At 42.2% G+C, this 11,587-nt stretch overlaps 1 protein-coding gene across 2 annotated transcripts; it reads left to right on the top strand.

Moving 5' to 3' along the window:
• Nucleotides 1-531: 531 nt before the first annotated feature.
• On the top strand, nucleotides 532-8,890 carry CLK1 (CDC like kinase 1). Of its 2 annotated transcripts, XM_004601266.3 has the most exons (13): nucleotides 532-782; nucleotides 1,898-2,061; nucleotides 2,413-2,641; nucleotides 3,617-3,707; nucleotides 4,104-4,170; nucleotides 5,492-5,608; nucleotides 5,695-5,861; nucleotides 6,448-6,542; nucleotides 6,630-6,759; nucleotides 7,217-7,299; nucleotides 7,655-7,734; nucleotides 8,251-8,341; nucleotides 8,457-8,890. In XM_004601266.3, the coding sequence occupies exons 2-13, from the start codon at nucleotides 1,898-1,900 to the stop codon at nucleotides 8,598-8,600; spliced, it is 1,458 nt and encodes a 485-aa protein (XP_004601323.1). In that variant the 5' UTR covers nucleotides 532-782; the 3' UTR covers nucleotides 8,601-8,890. The 2 variants fall into 2 exon arrangements, with proteins under 2 accessions (XP_004601323.1, XP_054978503.1); XM_055122528.1 differs by lacking the exons at nucleotides 532-782; nucleotides 1,898-2,061; nucleotides 3,617-3,707 and having other exon boundaries at nucleotides 2,503-2,641.
• The last annotated feature ends 2,697 nt before the right edge of the window (nucleotides 8,891-11,587 follow it).

The raw sequence follows: 11,587 nt of genomic DNA, 5'->3' as shown, positions 1-11,587 counted from the left end.
AAATCAAAAAAAGCAGTTTCGTAGTTGTGTTTGGTGCTGGAAGAACAGATGTAGGGGCTCATACGTGCCAGCTGTGCTCTGCCAATGAGCTCCACTCTGGTTATGACTTGAACTTGGTTTAAATTGGCCTCAGAACCTCGGCTGTCGCCAAAGTCAAAAAAAAAAAAAAAAAAGGTGTGTGTGGGGGGGGGGGGGAGGGTGGCTTATCAAAAGCAGGTGGTGTAATGTTTTGTTTGAGTTTTTGTTGTTGGTTGGTTTGGGGGACACACAAAGATCTGTGTGTCCTGGTGGCGCTCCGGGAACCATATGGGGGAGGAATAGAACCATGCCAAGTCATGCGTCCTACCACTGTACTTCCTGTCCAATCCCAAAAGTAACATCAGCTATTATTGATGTAGGTGTGAATCAAAGAAGTTTGCAGTTGTAGCAACACAGACTTTAACATGCAGGAACAAAAGTCTTGGAAGCTTTTCCCGAAGCCTACCCAAAACCAGCACAGACAGAGGGGGGAGGAGGAGCCTGTGAGGTCTCCGTCAGCCGCCCAGTCCCTGGCCCTGTGCGCCTGCGCACATCGCGGTGACTCGCGCCAAGCCGCGGCCCCGCCCCCTCGCGCGTCGCCCGGGGGCGGAGTCTCCCCGGCCGCGTCACGGTGTTTTCGAGTCCGCGTCCCGACGCTGTGGCCGTCAGCTCCATTTTGTTGTGGGAGCGCGTCGCTCACAGCTGTTCGGTTCTTGGCGCCCGCTCTACGATCTTGTTTCGGCTTGGAACCTCTGGCCTGGACGGTAAGGCGTGGGGTGGCGAGGACCGGTGTCAGGGTCTCGCGTCTGCCTCGGGAGTGCGGGGTGCGTCCTGCCGGTTTCCTGTCCGCAGCCTCTCCGCCGACCACCCTCGGCCCCCTCAGCCCCCGACTCGCACAGAGGCAGCTCAGCTGGGCTTTCGGAGCGTTCTCGAGACTGTCGCCCCCGGAGTGTTCCCGGCGGGGAGCGCTCCCCCCTCCACCCTCGACGCCTGTCGTCGTCGGGGATGGGAGTGAGGCCGCCTAGGAGGCGGGGAGGGCCGGGCCCGCGTCGCCATGTTGTCCGCGGCGGCTGCCTGGGACGCGCTGTAAGATGGCGGCGGGGCGGGGCGGGGCGCTGTGGCCTGGGCGGACCCGGGGGCGTCGAGCGCTTTTGGCCGGGTCCCCGGAGGGCGTGAAACTCGCGAGTGTCTTTGCCGCCTCGCGGTGGAACAAAAGCAGCTTCGGGAGCCTGAGCCGAGGGAGAGACGCGCGGCGCGGCGCGGGGAACGGATGGGCGGACTCGGGGGACTGAGACATTTCAGGCGTTGGCGGCAGGCCCCTGGCGTTGGGGGTGACAGTTGGAGGGTTTGGGCGGAGAGGCTGCGGCGGCGAGAACGCGGGTGGACGCAGTCGTTTCTGGAAGGTGTCTGCCCAGAGGAGAGAGGGTCAGTAAAATTTGCTTCTAGACCTTTCCGAGAGGAAGGCGCCTCCCTCTCTCCCTGGGACCGTGCAGAAGGCGGCTCTGAGGAGAAGCTGTGGTGTCGTTTCCCCACGGGCGCGTCTGAGACGGGTGTCTGTAGTCTGGGTTTCGGCGTCCCCGTTTCGGAAACAGGCAGGCATAGGAAGGACATTGGTAATGGGCTTTGAAAGCCTCGCTCGCACGGCCGGTGCGGGCAAGTCCGAGCACCAGACGATGGGACGACACGGGCATCGGGGTTTATCAGTCGTTTTACGTCGTCGGGGGACTTGAACTTGGCTTTGGAAGAACAGCCCCCAAAGTCACAGCTTTGAGTGACTTGGCCACGAAGGCCTGTCTCTCACTGTTGGGTGTTGGTTGACTCGCGGGTATCATCGAATGGATGGGGTTAAAAAAAAAAAAACACCTTGTATGTTTTGCAGATGAGACACTCAAAGAGAACTTACTGTCCTGACTGGGAAGAAAAACATTGGGATTGTGGAAAATGGAGGAGCAGCAGCGGTGGTTGTAAAAGAAAAAGGAGCTCACATAGCAGTGCCCAGGAGAACAAGCGCTGCAAATATAATCACTCTAAAACTTCTGATAGGTAAGGAGGTACTTGGTGTTTGGATTAAACGTGTTATTTGGGGGGACCGGAGAAATGGTACAGCTGGTAAATTTGCCTTGCACGTGACTGTCCAGCTCCAAAGCATCACTGGATGTGGGCCAAAAAAACAATTACAAGAAAGGGCTATTTCCTTACAATATTGTATCCGTTGGGCTAGGAGATGTGGTTCTGAGGTCTGGACCAGGATGATTCCTGGAGGGTGTGTCACCTGTTGGGGCCTTGAAAGCAAAACAGAGTATCTGTTGTGCTTTAATAATAAAAATACATTTTTGTGCTTAAAACTAGTGCTACTTAAAACAGTATAAAGTTTTGAAAATTTTATTTTTCCAGCTATTATTTAGAAAGCAGATCTATAAATGAGAAAGACTATCATAGTCGACGGTACATTGATGAATACAGAAATGACTACAGTCAAGGATGTGAATATGGATATCACCATAGAGACCATGAAAGCAGATACCAGAACCATAGTAGCAAATCCTCTGGTAGAAGTGGCAGAAGTAGCTATAAAGGAAAACACAGGATTCACCATAGTGCCTCTCATCATCGTTCACATGGGGTATGCGCTGTTTTAAAACATTTGAGTTTTTTTATTTTCCACATGGAAAGCATGTTAATGTTTGGTTGAGAACAGTACTGTTTAAGATGAAGTCATCTCAATTTTAACTTGCAGGAGTTCTTTTCTGTATTTTTGCATTGATAGAAAATTCTTGAAGTACAGCACATATTTAGTACTATTTTATTTTATTAACTGGCAGCTAATTGTCATTCCACTGAAGTAATGGATGTAATATCCAAGATAGTTTGTAGGAATTATGGTAAGATAATTTATATAGTACTTAAATCTAATTTGTTTTTGTAATCTGATACCTAATCTTCAAAATGTGCTAGGCATTATATGTTTGTATGTTTGAGAAAATTGAGTGTGCCTCTTTGTTCTAGCAAAGCATGCTCTAAACTTTTTCCACTACACAGGCCATTGGTAGATTTTTTTTAACATTATGGATGATGTATTATGTTGGAGGTCAGTTTAGATAATGTTTAAAATTCCATAATATATTTGTCAGAAAAAAAATTGCCCCCAAATTAGGACTTTATTGTTTATTTGTTTTGTTAGATTAGCTTTGCAGTTTTAATTTGGCCAAAGTCTACTTTGACTAGTAAATATTACATCCTACAGTTGTACAGTATTTAATTAGAGCACTTAGAAGCTTAAAATTATGTTTCAGTGAATGCTACAATTAAGCATTTTTTAAACCTAAACAATTGTATTATGTTTTGTTGCCTTGCCACTTTGAGTATCTTATCTGAAAATCTGTTCCTTGCCATGTTTTTCTCCTGTTAACATAAACTATGTGCCCTGTGAATTTCTGGGGACTGAATTTGAAATTGCTCCTGCCAACCGTTTGTGGCCTGGCGTGTATCTGAATGCCTGAATATCTCCCCGCTGAATGAATTTCGTATTCTGCCCTGAATTCACTCGGGTATATTGATTGGCTGGATGATCTTGGTGCCGCCCACTTGACGTTTCCAGAAGAGTCACCGAAGGAAAAGATCCAGGAGTGTAGAGGATGATGAGGAGGGTCACCTGATCTGTCAGAGTGGAGACGTACTAAGTGCAAGATGTATAGAATATTTTTCAACACTTATTAACTTTTCAGATAACAATCTTTATGTAGATTAAGATATCAGGGATATGGAGGTCTTTTTTTTTCTTTCTCTGTTCTTTTGTTTGCTTTTCATTTCTTTTGGTGGGAGGGGGGTTGTGTTTTTACTTTCCTTAGAAATATAATGTTTATTAAACAGTTTCCAGAACAGTAAATCAGATTAATGAAATTAGTTTAAAAATGAAGTTAAACATAAAAAATGTTAATGTATTTTTGACAGCGTTGAACAATTAAAATTTTTCCTAGACATAAAGAAATTTGTAACATCAACTAGAATAATAGGCATTGTTAGCATTTATTATAAGTAAACAGTTTTTCCACTTCTTATGTGACAGATTTGTTTTTCTCTTTTAGATGAAATTGTTGATACTTTAGGTGAAGGAGCTTTTGGAAAAGTAGTGGAGTGCATCGATCATAAAGCGTAAGTTTTCTAATCTGAGATTGCACTGTTTTATTCATATTTACTAGCTCTGAGTAGCACATGTGGCCTTTTAATTTTAAATCTGAAAAGGTCTTTGTTGTCTCCCATTCCATGATTTCCCTTTAAATTGGTGGCTCTCATGGAGCCAGAGAGCGCGTAAAGCTTCTTCCATATCTGGCATCCCCAAATGGTTCCCTGAACCTTCAAGGAGTATACCCTGAGCACAGCCAGGTGCTTATCCCCTGCCCTCCCCACACCACTCTTTAAAGTTTTACTTAGGTAGTGACGTACTCTTCAGGATAGTTGGCACTAACAATGGTTTTGAGGTTTTGATTTTTGTTGTGTTTTAAAGAACCAGTTTGTTTTGGCAGTTCAACTGGAGCTCAGAACTCTTACACATTGCATAATTTTTGTTAAAATAGCAAGTTTTCCTTTGTTTCTTGTTGTCTCCCTCCTCCCCCTTTTGAATGGCAGAGCTGTATGAAATGAATTAAAAGTCTTGGTTGGAATGAAATTGAGGTTTAATATAGTTCAGGGTTTTTTGGGCCATACCTGGTAGTGCTCAGGACTTAGTCTGAGTTATCCCTCAGCACTTAGGGATAACTCGTGGCTCGTTCAGGGGATTGAACCCATGTCAGCTGCATGCAAAGTAAACATCTTTTCCCCCTGAACGCTTAGCCTTTTTTTTTTTTTTTTAGCTACTCAGTTCAATATTATTACTGATGAGTAAGAACTGATTAGATGAAGTCCTGAAGTAACTCATGGTCCAATAAAGTATTTGTGTCATTCAGTATGTGACATATTTACTCTAAAAGCATTGTAATGGCTTATGCCAAGTTGTAGTTAGAAATAGTTTACATGTGGGACTGGAGTGATAGCACAGCGGGTAGGGCATTTGCCTCGCACGTGGCTGACCCGGGTTCGATTCTCAGCATCCCATGTGGTCCCCCGAGCACTGCCAAGAGTAATTCCTGAGTGCACGAGCCAGGAGTAGCCCCTGTGCATTGCTGGGTGTGACCCAAAAAGAAAAAAAAAATAGTATACATGTAACAGACAAAGTTGGGAATTGGGAGATGGTTTATGGCTGGCATACATGCTTTGCTTTGTACTACATTGTTTCTTGGTCACTACCAGGAATGGTCCTCAGATCTGTGTGGCCCAGAATTATCAAGACATTTTTTATTTTTTAAAATGCCAGATCATAGATTCAAGAAAACAAGTAAGAGTCAAAGTAAAAATAGTAAAATTTGAAGACTGCTAGAAAAAAATGGAATTGGGCATCATTGGGATTTTTTTTTTCCTCCTCTCCCCCAACCAACAGAGGCGGTAGACATGTGGCAGTAAAAATAGTTAAAAATGTGGATAGATACTGTGAAGCTGCTCGCTCAGAAATACAAGTTTTGGAACATTTAAATACAACAGATCCCAGCAGTACATTGTAAGTATCCAAACTTAGAAAATAGCCTCAGGTGTAAAGATTTGGATTGTGAGAAATTGCGCTCATTTAAATTTATGTATTTAAAGCCGCTGTGTCCAGATGTTGGAGTGGTTTGAGCATCATGGTCACATTTGCATTGTGTTTGAACTATTAGGACTTAGTACCTATGACTTCATTAAGGAAAATGGTTTTCTGCCATTTCGACTGGATCATATCAGAAAGATGGCATATCAGATCTGCAAATCTGTGAATTGTAAGTACTTGGCATAATATCCAGAAATGTGACTTTGAAACAAAATCAGACTGGTTTGGTTGTTTTAAGGGAATAAAATGTGGCAGTGGAATGTGTTGGAGTGGTACAGGGTGATGTAAGTTAGCAGTAGAGTATGTGGAGGCCCTGGATTAGATCCCTGGTAAGGGATGCTAGGTAAGGGACGAGAATGGGGACTGCAGGGGCTGGCGCAATAGCACAGCGGGTAAGGCATTTGCCTTGCATGCGGCCGACCTGGGTTCGATTCCCAGCATCCCATATGGTCCCCTGAGCACCGCCAGGGGTAATTCCTGAGTGCAGAGCCAGGAGTAACCTCTGAGCATCGCCAGGTGTGACACAATAAGCAAAAAAAAAAAAAAAAGAATGGGGACTGCAGATAAAACTCAGTGGTAAACAATATGCATTGTATGATTGAGGAACTGTTTTTTACTCTGGTTCCTATAAATAATAGAGGAATGGAGTGAGAATGCATGGGCATTTAGAGTGGGTTTTTGTTCTGGGTTTTTGGTTTGAGGGGTTTTGGTGTTTTGTTTTTAAGTAACAGCAAACTTATTTGTTTCTTTCTCAGTTTTACACAGTAATAAGTTGACTCACACAGACTTAAAGCCTGAAAACATCTTGTTTGTGCAGTCTGACTATACAGAGGCATATAATCCCAAAATGGTAATTCTTGATTGAATTTTCTTCAAAACTTTAAATGAGTATGTTTCATGCTTTACTGTTAAACTTCTAACCGTTTATGATTTTCAGAAACGTGATGAACGGACCTTAATAAATCCAGATATTAAAGTTGTAGACTTTGGAAGTGCAACATATGATGATGAACATCACAGTACTTTGGTATCTACAAGACATTATAGGGCGCCTGAAGTTATTTTAGGTATTGTGCTCTCACGATCTATCTCTTTGTTGGCAGGTACCTTAAAATGTATGGTTTGTAGCTGGAGAGATAGTACAGTGGGTAGAGTGTTTACCTTGCATGTGACCCAGTCCAGGTTCTATCTCCAGCACCAGTTACAGGTCCTGAGACCAGAGCCCAAGAGGAGTAAGGGGGAAGACATTTCTTAAAAATGGTTTGGGGGAAGGGTGTAGGGGAGCAATAATACAGTGGTTAGGGCACTTGTCTTGGCACACTACCAACCCGATTTGATCCTAGATATCCCATATGGTCCCTTGAGCCCTACCAGGAGTAAGTCTTGAACTCCAGTGGATGTGACCTAACAACAACAAAATGATTATGTTCTTCTGAGAAACACTTCCCTTAACTCTTTAAGGGAAGCATACCATAATTTTTACTTCCTTTTGGTCAGCTCTTAACAGTACATCTTACTTTGCAGCCCTGGGATGGTCCCAACCTTGTGATGTCTGGAGTATAGGATGTATTCTTATAGAATACTACCTCGGGTTTACAGTGTTTCCAGTAAGTATTAGTGATCTATTTCTGGTGTGCTGTAGAAATGTCTGTTTAAGTGAACACTTAGTATACATTCACTTAACTTTTTCCCCTTATTAAAAACTATTGGTTGTAGTTATTACAAATGTAATCCTACTGTACATTTTCCTTTTATTTAAAACATTTGTTACAAAAAGGTTACCCTTATTTAGGGAAATCATTTTGTAAGGCTTTATACATTGTTGTTAGTTGTAGCAAGCTTTAAATGCCCCCTTTTAGTGATCTCTCTTTTGTGATAATTACTAGACTAGAAATTTATTGTCTGTATCAAGACCAAAAATGATGTGCATTGTAGAAAAAAATTTTCTTTTTATAATTTCAGACACATGATAGTAAGGAACACTTAGCAATGATGGAAAGGATTCTTGGACCATTGCCAAGACATATGATACAGAAAACCAGGTATGTTTTATTTTTTGCTTTGTTTTGATATCTGGGCAACACTAGGCAATGTACCTCAGGGCTTTTACCCCTGGCTCTGGAATCACTCCTGAGTAAGGTTCAGGGCCGATTGGAGTGCCAGGAATAGAACCCAGCTAGGTTACGCACAGGCCAATGCTATCTCTCTGGTCCTACTGGACCTATTTTTATTTTGAGAACAATGAGGTGTATTTGATTAATGTTTGTTTCCTTATTTAAATAGAGTTTGTTGCTAAGGGGATCAATATCTCTAGGTTGTATTTTTAGTATCTAGAAAAGCATTTACAACAACTTGAAATTGATGTTAATAGAACTGATAGTCACCTTTGCTAGATATTTATTCAATAGCTGCTAGAGAAAGCTCAGAGGGCTTTGCATATGGGAGGCCCTTTTTGATCCTCATCATTGCATGGACCTCTCTCAGCACTGTCAGGTATGGCCCCAAAATCAGTAATAACAATTTTAATAACATAAAGATAAATATTGGCTTTTTCTTAGGAAACGTAAATATTTCCATCATGATCGATTAGACTGGGATGAGCACAGTTCTGCTGGTCGATATGTTTCAAGGCGCTGTAAACCCCTGAAGGTAAGTATGGGTCATTGCTTCAATGACTGAGAGCTCGTTTTCCTCTTTTCTCGTGGAGAAATAGAATTATGGCAAACTATTAGAAATGACTGTTGAATATTTCTTTTTCTTTCAGGAGTTTATGCTTTCTCAGGATGCTGAACATGAGCTGCTTTTTGACCTCATTGAGAAAATGTTGGAGTATGATCCATCTAGAAGGATTACTTTGAAAGAAGCCCTAAAGCATCCTTTCTTTCACCCCCTGAAAAAAATGACATAGATATATAATTTATAGCTCTCTTAGAGAGATCTTGTATAGACTGTATCAGTCTAATTTTTAAATACTAAGTTATTCTGCAGATTTCTTAAATTTTGTATTGCCATGTTGTATTTTGTTTGAGAAATTTTGATTTAAGTACATAGCTAATACCTTTTTCAGTAATTACTGTACTGTCTGATGATTTATTCAGAATCAGCATTGTGTTTATGAAATTTATATCAATCTTTGGATTTTAGTAGTACTTTTTACCTTCAAAGAATAAACATCTCGGTTCATTTCTTGTTTTGAGAGCCACATCTTAATTTCAATCTTCGGTATATAAATTCCTTTCTTTTACTTTATTAGTCTCCTCAGCTCTTTTGAGAAACCCTTGTTCTCTTCTAGACAGATCCCTTCTCATATTTCTCCAGATGAAACGATTTCACTGTTCTTTCTTTTTTTTTTTTTTTTTTAAGACATTTCTTGATATCTTCTTCAGTTTTGCTTTTCTCCTTTTTGGATTTTGGTCCACACCAGCAGTGCCCAGGGATCAAACCCTGGTGTCAGCCACTTGTAAGTCAAGTGTCCTACCTGTTGTACTATAGTTCTGGCCCCAGTTTGCTTAAGTACATTTTGTCCTCGCTGACATTTAATTATTTTGCTATTGTAGTTAGAGTTCTTTGTGTATTTTGTGTAGCACAAGTCCCATTGCAAATATATTCTCATCTCATCTATGATGTCTCCCAGAGCAGAAGTTAGTTTTTACCCAGTTTATTTGCACACCAAGGTTTACTAAGTTCATGATGATTTGTTTATAGGCATTCATAGCAGGCCCACAATCATTTGTTTTAGATTGCTTGATTACCATTGAAAGGCTAATGGAATAATCAAAAATATATTTTTTAGAAGAAACTGAAAATGTGTATCTCACCGTGGGGCAGTAAGTCCTTACTAAGGTTTTACTAAGCTGTTGTTGCAAGTTAAGCAAGCTTTCTGTGTTAAGCCAAGCTTTGTTTGGCTTCTGTGTTAGATCCATCCCATCCAATCTGGTGTGCTACTGCTGAAATGTGTTATAGAATTTAGACCCTGTCAGTGTAGCCACACATGTATGATTGCGTCCCCCAAAATTCCAGTAACTGGGCATGACTGCCAGGTCTTACCGAAATGGTTTGGTGTGGGGAGCCCACCCAGCCGGTGTTTTCAGTAACAGAGACCTGTGTACCTGGAATTTTGGGCATGCAAGTTTCTCTGTGGCACTCATTACTGATTCGGGGGGCGGAGGGACTGCTGGGGTTTTGAACAGGAGTTTGCCTGCCCACACTTCGAGATTCCCCAGAGGTCTCAGCCAGAAAACAATGTCAGAAATTTTGGGGGCTAGTTGATTTTCTTTTTTTTTTTTTTTTTTTTTGCGATTAATTTTTTCCTTTTGGACTGCACCTAGTGATGCATAGGGCTTACTCCTGTCTCTGCATGCACTCAGGAATTACTCCTGGTTGGTGCTTGGGGGACCAAATGAGATGTTGGGGATTGAACCTGGGTTAGCTGCATGCAAGGCAAAAACGCTATTCTGTCAGTCTGACCCCTCTTGGAATTTGTCAGTCTCTTAACAGGGCTGGTAGATGAGTTTACGTGATTGTGGTGATTCATGGGCGTGGCTTCCAGGTCTTCTGAAGAAGTGGAGAAGTTAATTTTTGAAAGTGGTTTATGAATTCATGCGTTATGCTCTTGGAATTATAGCTAAAGTCATTATAATAACCAAGTTGAGTTGTCCTAGGAATTTTCCAGTTGGATGTTTTATGTTTGCATCTGGTAATTTTTAAATTTTTTGTGAGGTATGGGGCCAGAGCAGCAGTAGTAGGACTCCTGCCTTGCACACAGCAGAGTAAAATCCCACCCCTCCAGCACTACATATGGTCCCTTGGGCCCTGATAGGGATCCATGATGAATGCTGGATTTGGACAAAAAAAAATTTATGTCAAGAATATAATGTCTTAACTTTTTTTTTTTTTTTTTTTTTTTTTGGTTTTTGGGTCACACCTGGCGATGCACAGGGGTTACTCCTGGCTCTGCACTCAGGAATTACCCCTGGCCATGCTCAGGGGACCATATGGGATGCTGGGATTTGAACCCGGGTCGGCCGCGTGCAAGGCAAACGCCCTACCCGCAGTGCTATCTCTCCAGCCCTTAACATTTTTTTTTTTTTATTTCTCTTTGGCATGTTCAGGAATCAAATTTTGAGGAGGACAAAGAATACAGAGGGTAGGGCACTTGCCTTGTATGCAACAGAACCAGGTTCAATTTCCTGGCATCCTATGTCATCCCCTGAGCGCTACGAGGAGTAATTCTTGAGCATTGCCAGGTGTGACCTAAAAACCAAAACAGTATTTTCTACAAGAGGGTTTTGCGGTTTTTTGAAACTTGAAAATGTGAATCAGGCCAGAGATACAGTGCAGTTTGTAAACTGCTCAGCCAACCCAGGTTCAATCCCTGGCATTCCATATGTTCCCCTGAGCACCACCAGGAGTGGTTCCTGAGTACAGAGCCAGGAGTTACTCCTGAGCACTGCTGGGTGTGGCCCAAGAACCAGGAAAAAATACTGTGAACCATTTTAAGTAAATGTGTAGACTCTACCATATATAAAGATTTCTTTTGGAAAATTAAATTGTTTCATTACTGTAACCTTGGAATGCCACTGGAACTGCTTCCACTATATTCAAAGCTAAGGAGGGTTATGATATTAACTCCAAGTTAGGAGTATAATTTATAAGAAACAACTGGGACAGGCCTACATTCTGTAAACTATTTGTCCTGAGAGGAAGGACCACACAATATTGAGTGTTTTTTATACACCTTCAGTTTCATGCAGTGAGTTTTACTAATTCACTTTGAACTTGAGTTACATCAAACTAACTGCAAGTCAAATGTGGGTGCATGCTGTCGAACCACCTCTCCAGGCTGGCTGACAGCAACAGACAACAAAGGAATGGGCCACAAGCTGATGACCATTT

Source organism: Sorex araneus, chromosome X (genome assembly GCF_027595985.1).
Source record: "Sorex araneus isolate mSorAra2 chromosome X, mSorAra2.pri, whole genome shotgun sequence".
NCBI lineage: Eukaryota > Metazoa > Chordata > Mammalia > Eulipotyphla > Soricidae > Sorex > Sorex araneus.
Note: the sequence above shows the minus strand (reverse complement) of the source record. Positions and strands in the feature narration are given on the sequence as shown.